We start from the raw sequence: 17,252 nt of genomic DNA on the forward strand, positions 1-17,252 counted from the left end.
AGGATTTATATGAAATATTTGTGACTAATTTGTCATAGTGATGCCTCAGATAAAAATCAGATGTGCTTAGATTACTGGGTCTACTGACATGTCTAAACTCATGTTCAAGTGTGTTTTAAGATCAATATCATGGTCTGTATCTATACAAAATTATCACAACAGGATACCTAATTTCACCATGTGAAAATATTTCTACATCTAGAGTTTGGAAAAATTCCTCTGTGTTCCACACAAGTAAACAGTCACCATGGAGAAGAGATACTAGTGGCAGATACCTGTGATTCACAACTGTCCCCTGTACCAAGTAAGTGTATTAATAGATTTAGTTCTAATTCCATTCAAAATGAAGCAAAAATATTGTAAAACTTGAGGGTTCATCTCTAAACAAAGGAGACAGAGAAAGGATATTATGTTTAATCACAGAATTGCTGCTGAAATGCCTATCTTGTAATGCCTGTCTGTATCCCACTGGATGCCTGATCTAGTGGCACAGCATCAGGGCCTAGAGTCAAGAAATAGAAGGAAGCTCAGGGCAGCTCCTACTGCAGGTATTCTGCAGTTTAGGCAACTTACCCAGTTGTCTTACATCTGATTTTCCAACTGCACAGGAGATAAAAATATTCTGAGAATTGCGCTTACTGTCTGATATGAATATGTAACATTTAGAAGTGCTTCTGTTAATTATTCCATTTTTTGCAATTGTGAATTGGTACAAGTCTTTAAGTCCATAAACAGTTCTTTGACAAAACCTGTGTCTCTGATTTTTTTCTGTGGAGTGGTTAACTATAAATGACTTCAAGAATCAGCATTTTGGAATTGTTCGTGCAAGTCAGAGTTGTGGTGGTTGTAGTTCTTGTATTTTCCGATCATGTTACCTTGCCTCAGTTTAATAAACTGAGTAATGTTAAACCCCTGAAAGAAGAGATACTCATCTGTTTGTTTTCCTAATAAAAACAGAGGAAGAATAATTATAAGTGTCACCTAGGAAATATGCAGCACAAGCATTTCACTATAAATATACATTATCACTGTTCTACATGCTTTTTCTCAGACTATTCATGCCCTGGACTGAGAGTTTGAAAAGCAACTTTTACATTGACTTGTCTTTGTATTTTAATTTGGGAGCTGTATTCAAATTGGAAACATTTTTTTTGTGATGATAAAGCAGTTTACTCTCATCAGAAATTCTTATTTTGTCCCCCTTCTCCACTTACTGCTTCCAGATAGGATTTTTATCTGATACAGGTCAAATTATTTCCATAACTACCAATTTTAATCGGTGATCTTTTTAGTTCTGTGTTTGTACCATCTGTGTGAGTGGAATAAGATACTATAATGTATATGTAACTTATTGTGAGCTTCTTTCTACTCCTAAAGATAAACCAAGGATGGGAGGTTATCCTGTTGCAAAGCCATCTTTTAACTTGGCTGCAGTCGTGGCAGAAACAATTGGTCTTGGTGTTCAAGAGGAAACTGTAAGTAGTATTCCCAAATTTCTTACATAATCAGCTTTTTTATGTCAGTTGCTTCTGGAAACAGTGTATTCCTCTTTTGTATTAAAATTCTGCAAAAGTATTCTGAGATCCAGTAAGCTCCCTTTGGTTTTCTTTGCTGACTCATAGAATTGCTCTAGCAAGAAGAGATATAACTGTGCTGACCTGTCTGGGGGTTGGGAAGGAGGGTAGGGGAATGGTTCCTGCTGTATAAAACTTATCAATTTTGACTAAGACAGTGGAATAAATCCTTGGGTCTGCCAAACTCCTTTTGAGCAGGAATCATCTAGGACACTAAAAAATATTTTTTGGTGATGAGACTGGTGACTCAGGTGAGATTATTTGATGTTTTGCTTGGAAACTACAGTGAAAATAGTAGTATACAGAATATTTTTTTGTAGGCATGCGTTTTGAATTATGAAAATTCTTATTTCCGTAAGATTTCTTTAAAGTTGCTGGTCAAAATTTAATCTCTTTTAACTTCTATTATTTTTTAGCATTTTGAATGCTTCAATTTGGATAGGTCTTCGGAGTATTAATGTGGAAAGGCACATATTTCTAATTTTTAATTCTAATAGCTTCTCACACTTTCTTTGTTTTCCTTCACCATTTGCAAGGAGTCCCAGAGTGTACTGAGTCCTCCCCGTCCTAATACTGTTATGAGCCAGGCCCCAGAGAGCATGCAGCCTGAAGACTCAAGAAAACATCCAGCTTCTGAATCAAGAAATGACGACAACAGTTTAGGGTGTGTTTCCACTTGGTTATAATAATATTGTTTTAAGCAGGTTATATGAAGTTCTGGTTTTAGTAGGATTTAAACCTTACAGCAGTTTGCTTTGAAGGTGTGGGCATGGAAATAGATTTTTTTTCATATACAGGATTCTTTCAAGTAAATAACATTAGAAGCAAAGGAACTGATAGAATACAAAACTGGATTTTTACTTAATTTTCAAATTTCTGATTTGGGCTTTCTATGTACACTGTCCCTCCCTCACTGACATTGTTATTGCAAGGTATCTACTGAGGCCCATAGACCTGGGGGTAAGGGGCCTGGAGCTGGGGTAAGAAAATAAGCATAAAACTTTTCTGCTGACTCGATGTCATACTGGTTGACTGTTGCCCTTCCCATGCTCTTCAGGATGTTGTGGTCTAAACTGAAACTTTTTTTAGCCCCTATTTGTTATCATAAATGTATGTTTTATTGATGACAAGAGTACCTGAAAGAAGCTTGCACATTTGCTTTCCTTTGCTTAACTTTGAGAATCTGTTACTGTGGTTATAAGATCTACACAAGAACCTAGATAGACTGCTATCACTTTCTTCGTTTCACTGTGTTGAAACATAGGGAGTCCCTTGGTAGGAGAGATTCCTAGATAAGCTTAATTCTGTCCTTGGCTCTCAATTGAATGTAGAACAGAATTTCACACCATACTAAAATGAAGGACAAGGTCTGTGTTTTGCCTTTTACATCACTAAGTGCAACAGAACTTACTCCTAGACCAAAAATCTTCATTTTTCTTTTTTTCTTCTGTTTTCAGTTAATACTAGCAACTCTGACAGCTTTAAAGCAGACCACTGAAAGGAAACTTACAGTTTTTGTATATCCCTTTCTCTTCTCCCAGCCCCTTGTGTACACTAGAAAAATATCTCATCTTCTTGTGTTCAGTCTTTCAGATCCATCTCAGAACACTCCACCACATGTTGATTGGGATTCTCATGTAGCTTCTCCTGTTTTTGGAGCTTCTAGCAATATGAAGAACAACTCAAGTACAAGTCATGCCCCTTGTATTTTAGATTCGGGATTGAAGCCTAATCTCAAAACCAACCTCTTCAACAATCCTTCCAGTTCCAGATCTCATAAAAGTAGATCAAAATCTGAAGATGTTGCTTTTGTGGCACCCTTGAATCTTGGAACGGAAATCAACCCTGTTATCAGCCAGACATCTATCAATAGGCAAATGGTTGTGAAAAAGAATAATAATGAGGCTGTAACCTGTGTTGGAAACAATTGCGCAGCTAAAAATGAGGTGATCAAGAGTGATTTCCTTCTCCTACACCAGAAGCAGCTAGAAGGCAGGTGTGCTAAGAGAAAGAAAGCTGACGATGAGCATGCAATTAGCTGTGAAAAAACATCCTTCAACAAAGAGAACTCTCTGCCCTTTCAGTCTGACGTTCAGCATATTAATGGGGAGCATACAGTTGATAAGCCCTTGGATCTGTCAGATCGCTTCTCTGGAGTTCGTTGTCAAGAGAAAAAACATGGAAGTGAGGAGACCTGTAAAAATAGACTGAAACAGGTGACTCTGCATGACATTTTTTCACAGCTAGGGAAGCCCATTCCTGAAGGTTCATCATCCATTCAGAATGCCAACAATGAGAGCTGTTTGTTTGGCAGAGATATACAAGAGGAATCCTATGTACAAGAGGCAGTGCTGGGAAAAACGTTCCCAGATAACAAAAACCAGATCCAAATGAAAGAAGAAGTTCCTCCCTTCAAAATTGCACCACTACCAAGTTCTGCAGAGACAGAGCAACTTTTTGATGATGTGAAGGTATTCTTTCTGACTTTTTTTCTTCTCCTTTGAAATATTGTATTTGAGTTTCGGGAAATAGTAAAATTGCAATGTGTTGTTAGGTTGACAGTGGCCATGTACCAAATAGAAAGAAAACAAGGACAGGACATGGAGAGTCTGAACCAGCATCTGTACTTCAACCAAACCCTTGTAGACTAACAAAAAATAAAGTACTGCAAAATGAGCAAGGTAACTTGATGAAAATGTTCCCTTTATTGCCCCCCTGCCCCCACTAGCCTGTGCTATGGTTGAATATAATTTTTCATATCTTCTTTTCTTCCACTTTAATCACTGTTCTCCTAACTCAGTCTCGTCCTATTCAGGACTTCTCAAGATCACCCCACACATTTTCAATCTGTATCTTCCTGGCATTCTTTTGCCACTATATAACAAATATATCATTGCCATTCACTGTAAACTCAACAGACTGGGAATCTCTTTCTCATTTATTTAGCATTGTTTACTGTAGTGTGAGAATAACAGATACTGCAATAAAATCTCAGGAAGTTTGAGTTTTAAACTATCAACTGCTTGAAAACTGTACTTAAGTGTAAGAAGGAGCCATTTTGTTAATATTGGTTGTTATTCCTGATGACCTATTAGAAATTTTTATCTTTAATATTAATGAGCAGATGCTGCCAAATACTATTCCTGTAAGTTGTGTTTTCTTTCCTATTAAGCAGTCCCAGTCTGAAGACTTTTTTTTTTTAAACTGGGATTGTAGAATCACTGCTTCTGTACTCCTTAGCTGAGCTGTTTTGTTGCATACTTTATTTAGAAATACTTGCATTATGAATTTTTAAAAAAATCTGTCAGTAGTTGATGTGGCCACATAGCTCAGAATCTAAACCTCTACGTCACAGATATATCAAGAGCCATCTCTGGAACAATGACCAGATGTGTTTGTACTCTCTTGTATTCTAAGACCTGGCTTTTGTATTCTTACTGATACAATGTCTTCTATCCAGTATTAATACTACTCTGTACTGTGTAAGATTTTACCTGCAAGAGTATGTATTATATACCTCATACAAACACAAAGGAGTGGTGTGCTCCCTGAATATGACAAAAAACTTAAAAAGATCTATTTCCAATTCTTCAGACAAAATATGATTTACACCAAATGAGCATGTTTATTGTTTGAGAAACATCAGTTCCTAAACCCAAAGAAGAATTGACAAAAGCAAAGCTGACTTATTATTTACACACTATAGGATGCTAGTGGTGGAATTTGATTCTGATTATTTGTCTCTTTTTCTCATATCCTCTGCATCCAGACCTGAAAGATAAACCTTCTTTAGAAAACCTTCAGTGGAGCATAGACCCAGGAGCTGACCTATCACAGTACAAAATGGACATTACTGTGATTGATACAAAGGTAAACTTGTATCACATGTTCTGCATGTTCTGTGATATTGAAAAAAGCCTATAAAAGTAGTATCATGACCTTTATTCTGAGCAGACCAAAACCATTTTCTAACAAAAGTCTAAATTCAGCTCGTTTGATATTTGTTTGCACTCCTGAAATGTTTGTTTGTGCATAGTATGCTACAGTTATCAAAAAATATTTCCCCTGTCTAGTTGCATTTTGTAAACTCAGACAGGTGGCTACTCAGTTTGAAACTGATGTGTTTTGAGGTGCATTTAGGTTTCTTTTAAAACAAAAAAATGTTAGAAATCTCATAATTTTTCCTGTGAATGATCATTGTGATATCTCTTCATGTTAAGTAATAGAAAATGTGCAGATAATGACTATTATCTTTGAATTGGGTGCAGGTTGGTTATTAGTATCTCTGAGAATTTTCCTAAAGTCTGTTTGTTTTGTCTCACTTAAAGGCTCTCCTAAAATCTATTAATTTAACTAGTTTTTATTTTCTATATGTTTCATTTTTACTTTTTATCTTTCTAGAATTTAACATGAAAACTCTTGCCCATCAAATAATATAATCCACCAGATAAATACTTCACATGTGAATTTCAAAACATGTTATTCTCTTACCTAGATTTTACATCTTTATCATGCAGACATTACTCCAGGAAAAAAAAATAAAATCACAGAAAGTCTCCAAAAAGATTCCAGTAACTGTTGTGAAAGTGTTTCAGTTACACAACGATGCTGACTACACCAGTTGCTTCTGAGTGCAATTATCATGTTTGCTTTTTTTATTTAGGGTGGTTCTCAGTCAAGAGTCAGAGGGGAAGTTGTTGATATGGATTATACATATGTTAGTGAAAGTTTGCTATTAAAAATGAAAAATCAAGAGCAAACCCAAGAAAGCAGTCCAAGTAAGACTTTTTTTTCCTTCGATTTGCTTTTTTTTGAGGAGGAAGAAAGAGTGAAGTGTTTTGGTTTTGGTTTGTTTTTTCCCCTGTATGACTAGATAGTACTATGGAAGTGGTTTGCAGTAAAAAAAAAAAAAATACTGATGTATTTTTGTAGGTTACAAAGATCAGCCTCTTTTCCTAATAGAATCGGTGGTGGTTGAGGTTTTTTTAACTTAAGAAAATTAAGGATTTGTGCTGAGATGGAGCCAATAGCTATGTTTTTACAGTGCTTAAAGGGGTAAATATGTAACCATATAGTAGGTCTGGTCTCACCTGCAACAATCACTCTTACAACAAACAGCTTTGGAACTTTGCTGTGTAATAATATCAGAAATTCTATGGGAAGACTAATTTCATTTTTAATGACATATAAATAGAATTAGTATATTTATAATAAATGCAAATGTGTTTATATCACATTTAATGTATGGTATGTGGTGAATCATGGCTGCAGGGCGGTGACTTTTTAACGATGTGGGTTTTTTTTTTTCCAAGTTGTTGCAACTCGATCACATTTCCGTAGTTTATCTCCTACCCACAGAAAGTATTTCCTTCTGCATGGATAACTCAATGAAATTTTTGTTCTTGTAATTAATGTGTTCAGTATTAAGGTTAAAGGTACATCAAAGTGATTTAGCAATTAATCAAATTTTAGAATTGGGATCAAGGTGTCTTTATAAAAAATAAATGAGCTTTGGCCACCTTTGAAAGATTGACAGAGAAGTTGCAGAAAGAGTAAGTGTACAGCTGATATTGAGATAGTCAGTACTGGAGCAGGAAATAAATGTTAATTCTTTTGATAGACATTCAATCAAAATGCACTTTCTTGACTCAAATTGTTGAGAGACTGATTTGCATGTTCATTATGCTTTTCATAATAGGAGGAGAAAAAAAAGTTAATGATACATTAACAGAGATGTTTGATCGGACAAGCCATGAAGAATATGAATCCTGCCTACCAGAAGATAGTCCTTCTGCATGTGACGAAAAAGAAACTCTTCACGATGAAGAGCAGGATAAGGGAATAACAGCAGCAAGCAAGAAACTAAAGAGTGGGATATAATTTGTTTTGTCTTTATTAGCCTGGATAAACTACAAGACTTGATTTGAAATCAGGCTCTGTTCTCTAGGAACAAATATGCCAAATAAACATCAGTTCATTTTTCATAAATTCATGGGAAAATGTATTCATTGCAAGGACATAACATAAACCAATATGAAAATTATTTTGGTAGTTCATTTATATAGCCATCACACAAATATGGGATGTGTAATAAAAGTTGGCATAGGGACTGTACAGCAAAGTGACTCTAACAGGAAACACCAGGTTTTGGCTGCAGATTACGTAACTTGCTTTCTTCTCCCTGTCCTAGGTTTGTTCTGTTGAAGATTTTGCAGTATTTTGTATTTTAAGCATATTTTCCTTTGCTATTCAGCTTATCTTTTTTACTTGTCTTGCTGTTTTCCTTCTACTGCAATAATGCTTTTTGATCACTGGTTCAATCAAATCTTTATTGTTTTTACTATCTGTTTGAATCAGTTGCCTCAGACTGAATATACATGGCACTTTTGTATTAATAGTTGACTAATAATTTTACAACATTTTTTCAGGGAGTCTGTTAACCTTATATGACACATAACTTTTTTTGTTTTGCATGTATATTTACAGAACATGAGGATAAACAAGATAAAGCCAAGCAGAAAGCTTTTGTGGAGCCATATTTCAAAAGTGATGAAAGGTAATTTAGTTTGTTCTGTATAAGCATTAAAGACTCTCTATATCCTCCCTGTAGGCAACTTCTTCCATAGAATAAAGGTATTTGTGCCTAACGTACTAACAGCTGAAGATGCCTATGGGGGAAAAAATAAACATATTGAGATGCTTGTCTGTCACATTTGCTGAAAATAAGGATTGTCTCACCTGCTTTTTATAATTTTATCAAATGCAGTATTTTGTAATCCATATTGTTTCTTACAGGCATGTGGTCATGAATGAATGTATGAGCAGAGAGCCTATGGGTTGCTTGTGCTACTAAAAACCTTTCCTTCTCTGGTATTTTTGCCCCTTTAGGCAATAAATGAGTAATGTTTAACAACTGTACCTCTTAGTGCTTCCCCTGCTGTCTTTCTGTATAATCATCATTGGTAGTCTGAATCTTCATTTCATAATAATACCAAGCCTTTCATTTAAAGAGTTGTTAGCTTATTTTTTTACCTCAGCATATGTTTTCTTTGTAGATGCAAACTTTAGGTTTTTGTGATCAGATAAGTTGAAAAGAATCTGTTTTGTTCTTGAACCCCAACATATATTCCTCTTGCAGAAATTGGTGCAAGCACAACTCTGTCATTGGACAAAACAAATATTCTTGAGAAGATCCATATTTGAGTAACTTTGATCTAATGACAACTTTCACACTATGAAAAGCCATAATAGTGAGACTCCCGCCTCTGGTTATGTAAAAGATCATATTACATTTTTTAAATTTTGGAACTATTTTAGTTACAAAATTAGTCCTATTCAGCTATGAAATGCAGGTATAATTGCATTTTGTAGGAATTTACTGATATATTTTTTCTTTTCTTGATACTCTCCTTCACTGTGTTCTAAAATCTGGAAATTTCTAGACATGTAGAAGAAATGTGTACTATTGTGTGAAAATATTTTTTTTTTAGAAAGAATACTGTGTTAGATTTTCCTCATATTGAGGTTATTCGAAAAAAAGAAGAAAGAAGAAAATTGCCTGGCCATACTTGTAAGGAATGTGAGATAGTAAGTAATGCTTTAAAATATGGTTAGCTTTTTATTCTCCTAGCTCTGCTAGTATCTAAGTGCTAAAGTGCTATTGAAATCATGAATCTGGTTGCATCACCATCACTACCTACAGTAGCAGAGAAGTGTTTACCAAAGCTGTTTTACCAAGTTTTGGGTTGGTTGGCTTAACTGTAGTAACTGCATATGTCTTAGAAAGTCTTTTTTGGTTTTGATGTGTCTGTATGATGGAAACTTCTCACATCATGGTTCCAGTAAGATTTTTGTTAATAAAAAAATACATTAGCGAGTGAAAGAATGATGACAAGTTTGTAAACTTCAGCTCAAAAGCTCCACTGATGTTTACAGGTACTGGAATAAGTAAGTTCTATGTCCTGTTGTACCTATATGTAGATATATCTTGATTTGGGGCTTTTCTGTTTGTTTTTGGGGTGTCTGCATTTTCAGATAATTACACCAGCATAGGTGCCTATGTATATATGTGCAAATGCCTGCAAAAATATTTACGTTATCAGGTTTAAAAGTATGAAATTTTAGGTTTCATGTTACACGTTTTTTCCTCCCTTTCAATTTACTAAACTGCTTTCAGATACTTGGTATAGAGATAAAATATTGAAGTAATTACATGTGTAATAAGGACATATTTCATTTGATCATTAATAGATTTTTCAGGCTAGAGTTAATTAGGCAATGATCTCTTACATTATGACTCACTAGAAGTGTGGATTAATGACTGAGTAATGATGGATTCTCTGGAATCTTTTCACTTAATTTCCACACCTATATAGAACAAACATTTTTCATAGATTCTCCAGCTATTCACTTTATAGTCAAGTCACATTTACTTAGCTGAAGAAATTTATTAAAGTATATTTTTAACAAAAACACATTATTGAAAAAATAGCTTTGGTAAAACTAATTAAATACGAATATTAAGTTTTACAGTCAACTATAAATACCATTTTCAAGACTGTTTGATTTAAAGAGTTTGAAGGAAAACAAGATTTTTGGAACTAAAAAAAAACCCAACAAAACCAAACCAAAAAACCCCCCAAACCTTCAGTCTGTTTCTTGGTCCAAGAGCCATGTGTTAAGTGTTTTAATTTCCTGTCTCTAAGCTACAGAGCTCCTCTCAGCAAATCTAGTTCTTGCTACTTTCTGGCAAATTAGAGTGATAACTGTGGTGTTCGGAAACATTTACAGCTCCAGTTTTACAACATTAGGTTTCTACATTAAACTTCAGAAAAATTTGGGTTTATTGTCGGTTTTGTTTTTTTTTAAGTCAAGATGGATGTCTAGTAATGTGTGTGGAATGCTTGGCTGTGTCATTACACAATAATGAAACTAGCTTTGAATGAAAAGCCTTTGGAAGAAGGGAGTGTTAGCCAAAGCATAAATTATGCTTTAAAAAGAAGTCTGGGCTTACTTATTAGTCATATGGTTTTGAAAAGTCTCCAAAGTCTAAGGAAATATTTAGGGAGTGGGTAGAAATCAGTAAATTGTTTCTGGCCATGTGCTGCAAGCTTTATGAGTGGGGAGAGTTACCTGTCATTCTGAGATGATGTGAGAGATTTAACTTCTGCACATGCCATAGCAGACTGATATCAAAGTTCTTTTTAAGTTCTTACCTTAAAACTTTGTGGAAGCATCTCATTCACTTTACAGTGTAGAACATTTGATAAGGGGTCTTGTTTTGGTTTGTTACGACTAGTAGCTTGGAAAAGTAACATTTGTAGTGTGGTGGTTAAGTCTAGCTGCACTTTAGATGAGGAGAATCAGACAGATGCTTTTATATACATTAAGGTTGCAGGAATTGCTCTGTAACTTTGTGTTAAACTGAGAGGTTTGTTCTCTTTGAGACTGCAATTTGTAGAGTTCTGTAAACAATTCTTCTAAGTAAAGACACTGCAGGATGAGATTTTGCATATCTCTTCACACATGGAAAAGCCTAGCTGGAATGTTTTGTGTGGGTTGAAAGTGCTGTGGATAGTGAGATCAGTCTAGAAAACAGCTGAGAATTCTTTTTGCTGTTTAGCAGACATATGTAACTTTCTCATTCTTTGTCAACCCCAATACATTTCTAAACAAGCCAAAATTTTTAAAAGTTATTTGAACACATATTTAGCTCGATTGTTGATTAGTATTTTTATTTTCTGTTCCTACAGAACGACTGTATTTTTCATTGTTTAATTCATAAATATTTCTCACCAATCAGAAACATTTTAATTCCTAAAAAAATGCAGCACACTGCAAACTTTTAATAGGCCAATTTCTAAAATTCCAGGCCATTTAAAGGACAAACATAAGGTGCCCTGCTAATTATCCCTAATTAAGACTCAACTATTAATCTATTTGGTTTACCCAGATACTGTAGAAATCTTATAATTAATTTTGTTGACTTAACACTTGTCATTTCTTAGCTTTTATCCATGAAAATTGATGTGTACTAGATGATAATTACCTGTTCCTCTTCTTTCCTTAGTCTCTAGATCTTTAACTGGATCTTTAACTAACCAACTGGATCTCTGAAACCCAGTTGCATAAGTGACCCTACCTCTACCTGACTCAGTCCCCAAGCTACTTGATAGGCACTTAAGTTCTGGTCTTGGCATAGGCTTTTTTGTGTTTAAGGGAACATTGTATAAGACAGTGGCAAACATTTTCAAACTTAAGTGTCTCCAAATACAGCAACTGAGAGGGGTTCTGCTATTAAGAGTGTGGAAATATCCTGGGCTTATACACAATACATTTTGAAGAACCTTTTGCTAGGGGCTCATAACAATTCTGGAATATTACCTGTGGAACTGACAGTTTATTCTATCCTGCATACCAGGACTTTGTAGTAAACAGACCAGTAATTGAAATTGAGTACAACCTGAATCTCTGCTCTTGACCAGAGGACCCCCATGTTACTAGATCAGATTCCTGTAATAATAATGGCTTCAAGAGCAGAATATGTTCTGGGGACACACTTTTTAGAATGGCAAGAAATCTGAATTGATTTTGGTGAAGAATAAAATGTACCTCAGTTTCAGGCAGAATTGCAGTTCCCATAGACTACAGTATCACAAAATGAAATAAGACTACTTTTCCTAGCTCATTCATTTTTTTGTCTCTTGACATTTTTCAGAGCTATGACTACTCTTTTCTGTACAATGACCAATATTTATATCATTACTTTTTTTGAGGAGGATTTTTATGCCTATTTTATACTTTGTCTGCATCTAGTAGGAAAAAGGGAATTTATTAGTGTACTTTACAATTCCAAGTAGGTTTTCTGAAATCCTACCAGTAGATGGAGACAGGAAGTAATCTCTATTGGCAGAGGTACTCTATTCCTTTTCTGTTTTCCCCACTTTAAATCACTTTCCAGCTGACTGAATGAGGTTTTAAACTTTAGTTTGCCTTTTTGAACTGTAACACTATCATTTCAGTAGAATTGTTTTACCACTTTTATGAGGGTCAGGTTTCTTGTGCAATCCAGACTGACCATTGGCTTGACACTTGAATCAAACAGTGCATTCCCTTTGAAAATATTTTGTCAGTCTATGATACCTAAGTGCCAGATTGCTCTATTTAGGAGATGCTAACAAGAATCACAAACTAAACCAATAGAAAATGGCATTAAAACCCCCTGTTTTTCTATGATGCTACTCATGGGAATGCCCAGCAAAAAAGTTTGGAGAGTGTGTATGTGTGTGTGTGTATGTATGTATGTATATATATATATATATATATATATATATATATATATACACACTTTCATTGTTGCAGCTCCACTATAGCTGATGGGTTAAAGCGTAACTAGCCAATTTACTATATATTCTAGAGAATGCCTAGCTGGCAGATACTTAAACTAGCTCTCTATTTACTCCTAATTTGAGGGTAATAAAGTAGGAATTTTGACTTAAATTTACTGTTACTGCTGTAAATTTAGAAACTGGAAATAATTCTTCATGGATTTTGTATCACATTTTTTCACTTTTCAATTTTATTTTTAAATACAAGCTGAAACAGTTATTAGAAAATTCTTATCTGTTTCAACACCTGTGCTACTTAGCTTGTAAAATCAGTCAGTAAAACTGTTGACATAAATAACTGTACACGTGCCTAAACCTTATACCCATAGTATGCTAAAAGATATAAAGCTAACAAATTTGCCACCATAAGGTTATATTTAATATGTGCATTCAGTAAGCTTTTATGATAATGGCCAAATGTTTGTCATTTGGATAACAAATCTCTACTTTTGGCTATCCTCACCATTATTTTTAGATAAATGTGTTAATAAACAGTAGTTGACAATGTCATTGTATAAAGCAGTTGCTCTATATGTATGAATTTGTTAACTCGGATTTTTTTTCCCCTCACATTCAGTATTATGCAGACATTCCAGAAGAAGAGAGAGAAAAGAAACTAGCTTCCTGTTCAAGACACAGATTTCGCTACATTCCTCCAAATACTCCTGAAAATTTCTGGGAGGTTGGATTTCCTTCCACCCAAACTTGTGTGGAAAGAGGTTTGTGCAAAAAAGTCTTGCAAACCAATTCTTAAATTTGATTGATTTTTTTTTTTTTTTTTTTTTTTTTTTTCCTGAAATGGTTCCCTAAAATTCTCTGGTTCATAAAGCAGCCTTTCTCACCCAGGCTCACTGAGGTTTGTTTACTTAGCAGCAGCTTTTATTTTGAATAAATACTGTCTTTTTTTACCAGTTCCTGTACTACTAGGAAGAAGGGAACATAAAGAAACTTTCTTAGAGCCTAGCTACAGAAGGCAGAAATAATATGGATTTTCATAGAACCTAATTAAAAACATGCATGTTTTTGAACCAAAGCAAGAATTGGGTCAACATTTTCAGAGGCAAAAGCTGAGATACTGTACTTACTGAGGAGAGACAGGCAATGCTGTTGACACGCTTTGTATCTTTAGAGCTCCATAATACCACATGATAATACAAATGTTGAAGGTAGCGTGAAATTAAACAGTTTTTAATATATACACACCCTGCTTGTTAGTGACACTGAAAAGGTGTCAAGTTGGTTTTTTTTTTTACTCCACTTCGCACAGATTGTTCTTTCCTAAATAATTCTTCTAAATCCTAGAGCTTGATGTAAAAATGAGGTTTTATTAATGATGTTAAAGCACGGTGAGTTTGTAGTGTACAATATGTACATTTCTTCAGAAGTGGTGAAGCTCTGAGGTAAGGAGCCCTATATGAACTGTCTTGAGTTACTTACATGTTTATTTGTACATATGTTAATAGCTGTGAAACAGTAATCTTCACTTACTTTTTTTATCTGTTCCCGTAACAGTTTCAGGTCAGGCATAGGAATATATAGCCAGAGATGTGTATGTGTTCTTGGATGATAATGTGCAGTGTTGTCCTTAATCTTTCAGAAGAGGGAGTCTTGATTTTTAGGGACTTATGTAACTTTTGTAGTGCATATCATATTGCTTGGTGAAGATATACCAAGTCAAGTTCATTTAAATTTGAAACTGTATTTCCAAGAAATAGATGTATTTCAAGGGCAGTGTTCAGAATTTTAAGCCTTCCTCCACACTGTGGGGGACAAATGTCAGATTTGCTCTTGAAGTCTTAGTCAAGTTTCCCCTTCTTAATTATCCACTGCAAAGGGTTAAGCTAGTCACAGAATTTGCAAGCTGTTAAAGCTTCCTTGGGCTTGGTTAGACTTCAGGAAAAAGGTTGTTGTTCTTCCATTAATTTGTCTCTGGTGTCACTAAAGGAAAAGTGAATCCCTCAGTCCAGCTAGCCAGCACCTCAGAACAGTGCTGAATTGCTGCTTCCTTTGTGAGTGGTCTCTTTCCTGTGTATCCAGTTAGACGGTGCTTGGCTGATTAGACTGAGGCTAATCCATTCCTCCTTCACCTTAAGTAGTGAGAGATCTCTCACCACTCTAGAACCACCTTTGGTTCTTGTTCGTTATCTTTCAAGATGAACAAATCATAATCCTTCCTCTTCCAACCTGGTTGCCTCTTACCTGTTCCAGGCAATGAGAAAGCTGGTCTAAACTTAAAACTTCAGGTGATCAAGAGATACTGTTAGGGAGATTGCCTGTTACTACCTTTTTGGAATCTGCTTGCAACCTCATTAAAATTAACTTCTTGGCTATCTCCTGTTCTGCTAGAGTAAGCTGTTGAGTTGTTAATGGTACTCAACAGTATATCAGAGGCAGACTTCAGATCACCCTTTCTTGGTAAAAAGTCATATTATGCATGAGAGTGCAGCAAGAACACCAAAACACCAGTGAGAGTTCCCATGATAAGCAATTGCAGCTGTCACTCCAAAGTAGTGGGGTAGATGTGCTTTGTACTTCTTATTGGTATCTTGAAACAATCGTGGGGTATGTGTAATTTTTTTTTTAAATAACTAAGTTGCATAGGCAGTATTTACCAACTATGAGGTAGAAATCTACTACTCTCACTTCAGCAAATATAAGTGCTGATAAACAGTACGGGTTTGACGAAAGCCAGGTGCTGTAACTGATTTCATTAAACTGTGCCTACTATCAGTGTTCCTTAATTGAGCCTGTTAGAAATTTTCTGTATACTTTTCTTAGGAGAGAGCTGTCAAGGTGTATTTGATCCTAGGTTCATGTTTGGCTGTTTCCACATGGACAAGTCTTTAATAAATAAGAAAACTCTCAAAACAGAGGGATGTACTGTATAGACCAGCAAAGCATGTGTGTCTGAAGTTTTCCTCTGTATGACTAGGAAATACATTTTTAAAAGTGCTTTTTATTAGTCAACTGAATTTGCAGTACTTACATACTTTATAACTCTTATGTAAAATCTTCTGTAGAAAAGACAATGAGAAATGAAATATTGTTTTGAATAGATGAACAATTCATGGTTTCCATTCTCCTCTTCAGTATTATCTGCCTATATTGTGTTACTGTGCAGTCATCTACTAGAAAGAATCTGAATGTTTTCTTTAATGATATTGCATCCTAGGATCGAATTTTTTGCCAAGTGAGAATCAGTTTCCACAGAAGGAAAATGGATTCACAAGTTATTTTTTGAGGGTAAACAAAAATGAAACTATAAAGTTATGAGCATTTCTATATTGTATTTCTTATGTCAGATTTGTTCTTATTCTTTTAAGGATATATTAGAGAGGATCTTGCTCCCTGTCAACGTCCAAAAAGACGGCAGCCTTATGCTGTAATGTTTTCACCAAAAGGCAAAGAGCAGAAGACATAAAGGATGGGGAAGTAAGGCATGCCAACTTGAAGAGTATCTTTCCTTCCTTAGATATTTATAGTTAATATAAACTTGAAATAAAGAACTTTTTTCTACAATGATAAATTGTTTCATTAAATATGTAAATTTTTATAAAATTCATTTGAAAGTCTGATGTACCAAGAAACAAAACTATTTAATGTATGTTTGTTTCATATTGTGTTAATACATTTTGTATTAATTTTTGCACCTACCAGACAATGAGTCTCCCTTTTTTTTCTTTGAAGTCAACAGCTAAAATTCCAGAAAACTGTGTCTAAACTTTGTGTCAGTAACTGAAGTCACTGAAATCAGTTCTTACAAGGTCTAAATGCCTGTCAGTGAGAACAGAAATGCAGATTTATAGGGTGCTTTTATTTTGCACTGGATTTTTTTTATATAGCTTTTCTTTTTTGTCAATAAAGGTTATATCTCCTTGTAATAAAGCTGTATTAAATAAGAAATGTATCTACTGTTAATAGTTTGGAGGTATGAAAACTGTGTAGTCTAAGTGTCTTAAATTTTGGTGTTAAATATGTAGCGCCACATTTTCCTAAGTGTTTAAATTGGAATATCCAATTTTTTTTTTTTTCTTAATTGGGATCTGGTTGTATATCTGTCTTATTGATAGAAATGAACATTGTTATTTCTAAATTTGGATGACAGCTATACATGGAGGTCTCCTAGGTGATGACCATGGCTGTCCACTAGATTATGAAGGATTCTCCAGAGATATTTTAAATTCATTTTATGCAGCAGGGGATATAGTGTCATACTTGTACACTCTTACTCTTCAAATGCAATATCACAGAGGCAGGGTACTGCTTTTACATAGGTAGGTGGGCCAAAGAT

The 17,252-nt window shown here is 34.8% G+C and overlaps 1 protein-coding gene across 6 annotated transcripts in view; it reads left to right on the plus strand.

The window, feature by feature from the left end:
* The window catches only part of RBBP8 (RB binding protein 8, endonuclease), a 43,673-nt gene extending 26,838 nt beyond the window's left edge, over nucleotides 1-16,835 (plus strand). For 5 of the 6 annotated variants that reach the window (XM_026843378.1, XM_026843376.1, XM_026843377.1 and 2 more), the window contains 12 exons: nucleotides 203-304; nucleotides 1,378-1,475; nucleotides 2,111-2,238; nucleotides 3,160-4,045; nucleotides 4,129-4,255; nucleotides 5,344-5,444; nucleotides 6,238-6,352; nucleotides 7,273-7,443; nucleotides 8,061-8,130; nucleotides 9,065-9,161; nucleotides 13,539-13,680; nucleotides 16,285-16,835. In XM_026843378.1, coding sequence (XP_026699179.1) covers nucleotides 203-304; nucleotides 1,378-1,475; nucleotides 2,111-2,238; nucleotides 3,160-4,045; nucleotides 4,129-4,255; nucleotides 5,344-5,444; nucleotides 6,238-6,352; nucleotides 7,273-7,443; nucleotides 8,061-8,130; nucleotides 9,065-9,161; nucleotides 13,539-13,680; nucleotides 16,285-16,382 — 2,135 coding nt within the window. In that variant the 3' untranslated portion in view covers nucleotides 16,383-16,835. The remainder of the gene's footprint in view (nucleotides 1-202; nucleotides 305-1,377; nucleotides 1,476-2,110; nucleotides 2,239-3,159; nucleotides 4,046-4,128; nucleotides 4,256-5,343; nucleotides 5,445-6,237; nucleotides 6,353-7,272; nucleotides 7,444-8,060; nucleotides 8,131-9,064; nucleotides 9,162-13,538; nucleotides 13,681-16,284) is intronic. The other variant, XM_026843381.1, reaches the window with a different exon arrangement.
* The last annotated feature ends 417 nt before the right edge of the window (nucleotides 16,836-17,252 follow it).

The sequence above is a fragment of the Athene cunicularia genome (genome assembly GCF_003259725.1).
Source record: "Athene cunicularia isolate RWA chromosome 2 unlocalized genomic scaffold, athCun1 chr2_part1, whole genome shotgun sequence".
NCBI lineage: Eukaryota > Metazoa > Chordata > Aves > Strigiformes > Strigidae > Athene > Athene cunicularia.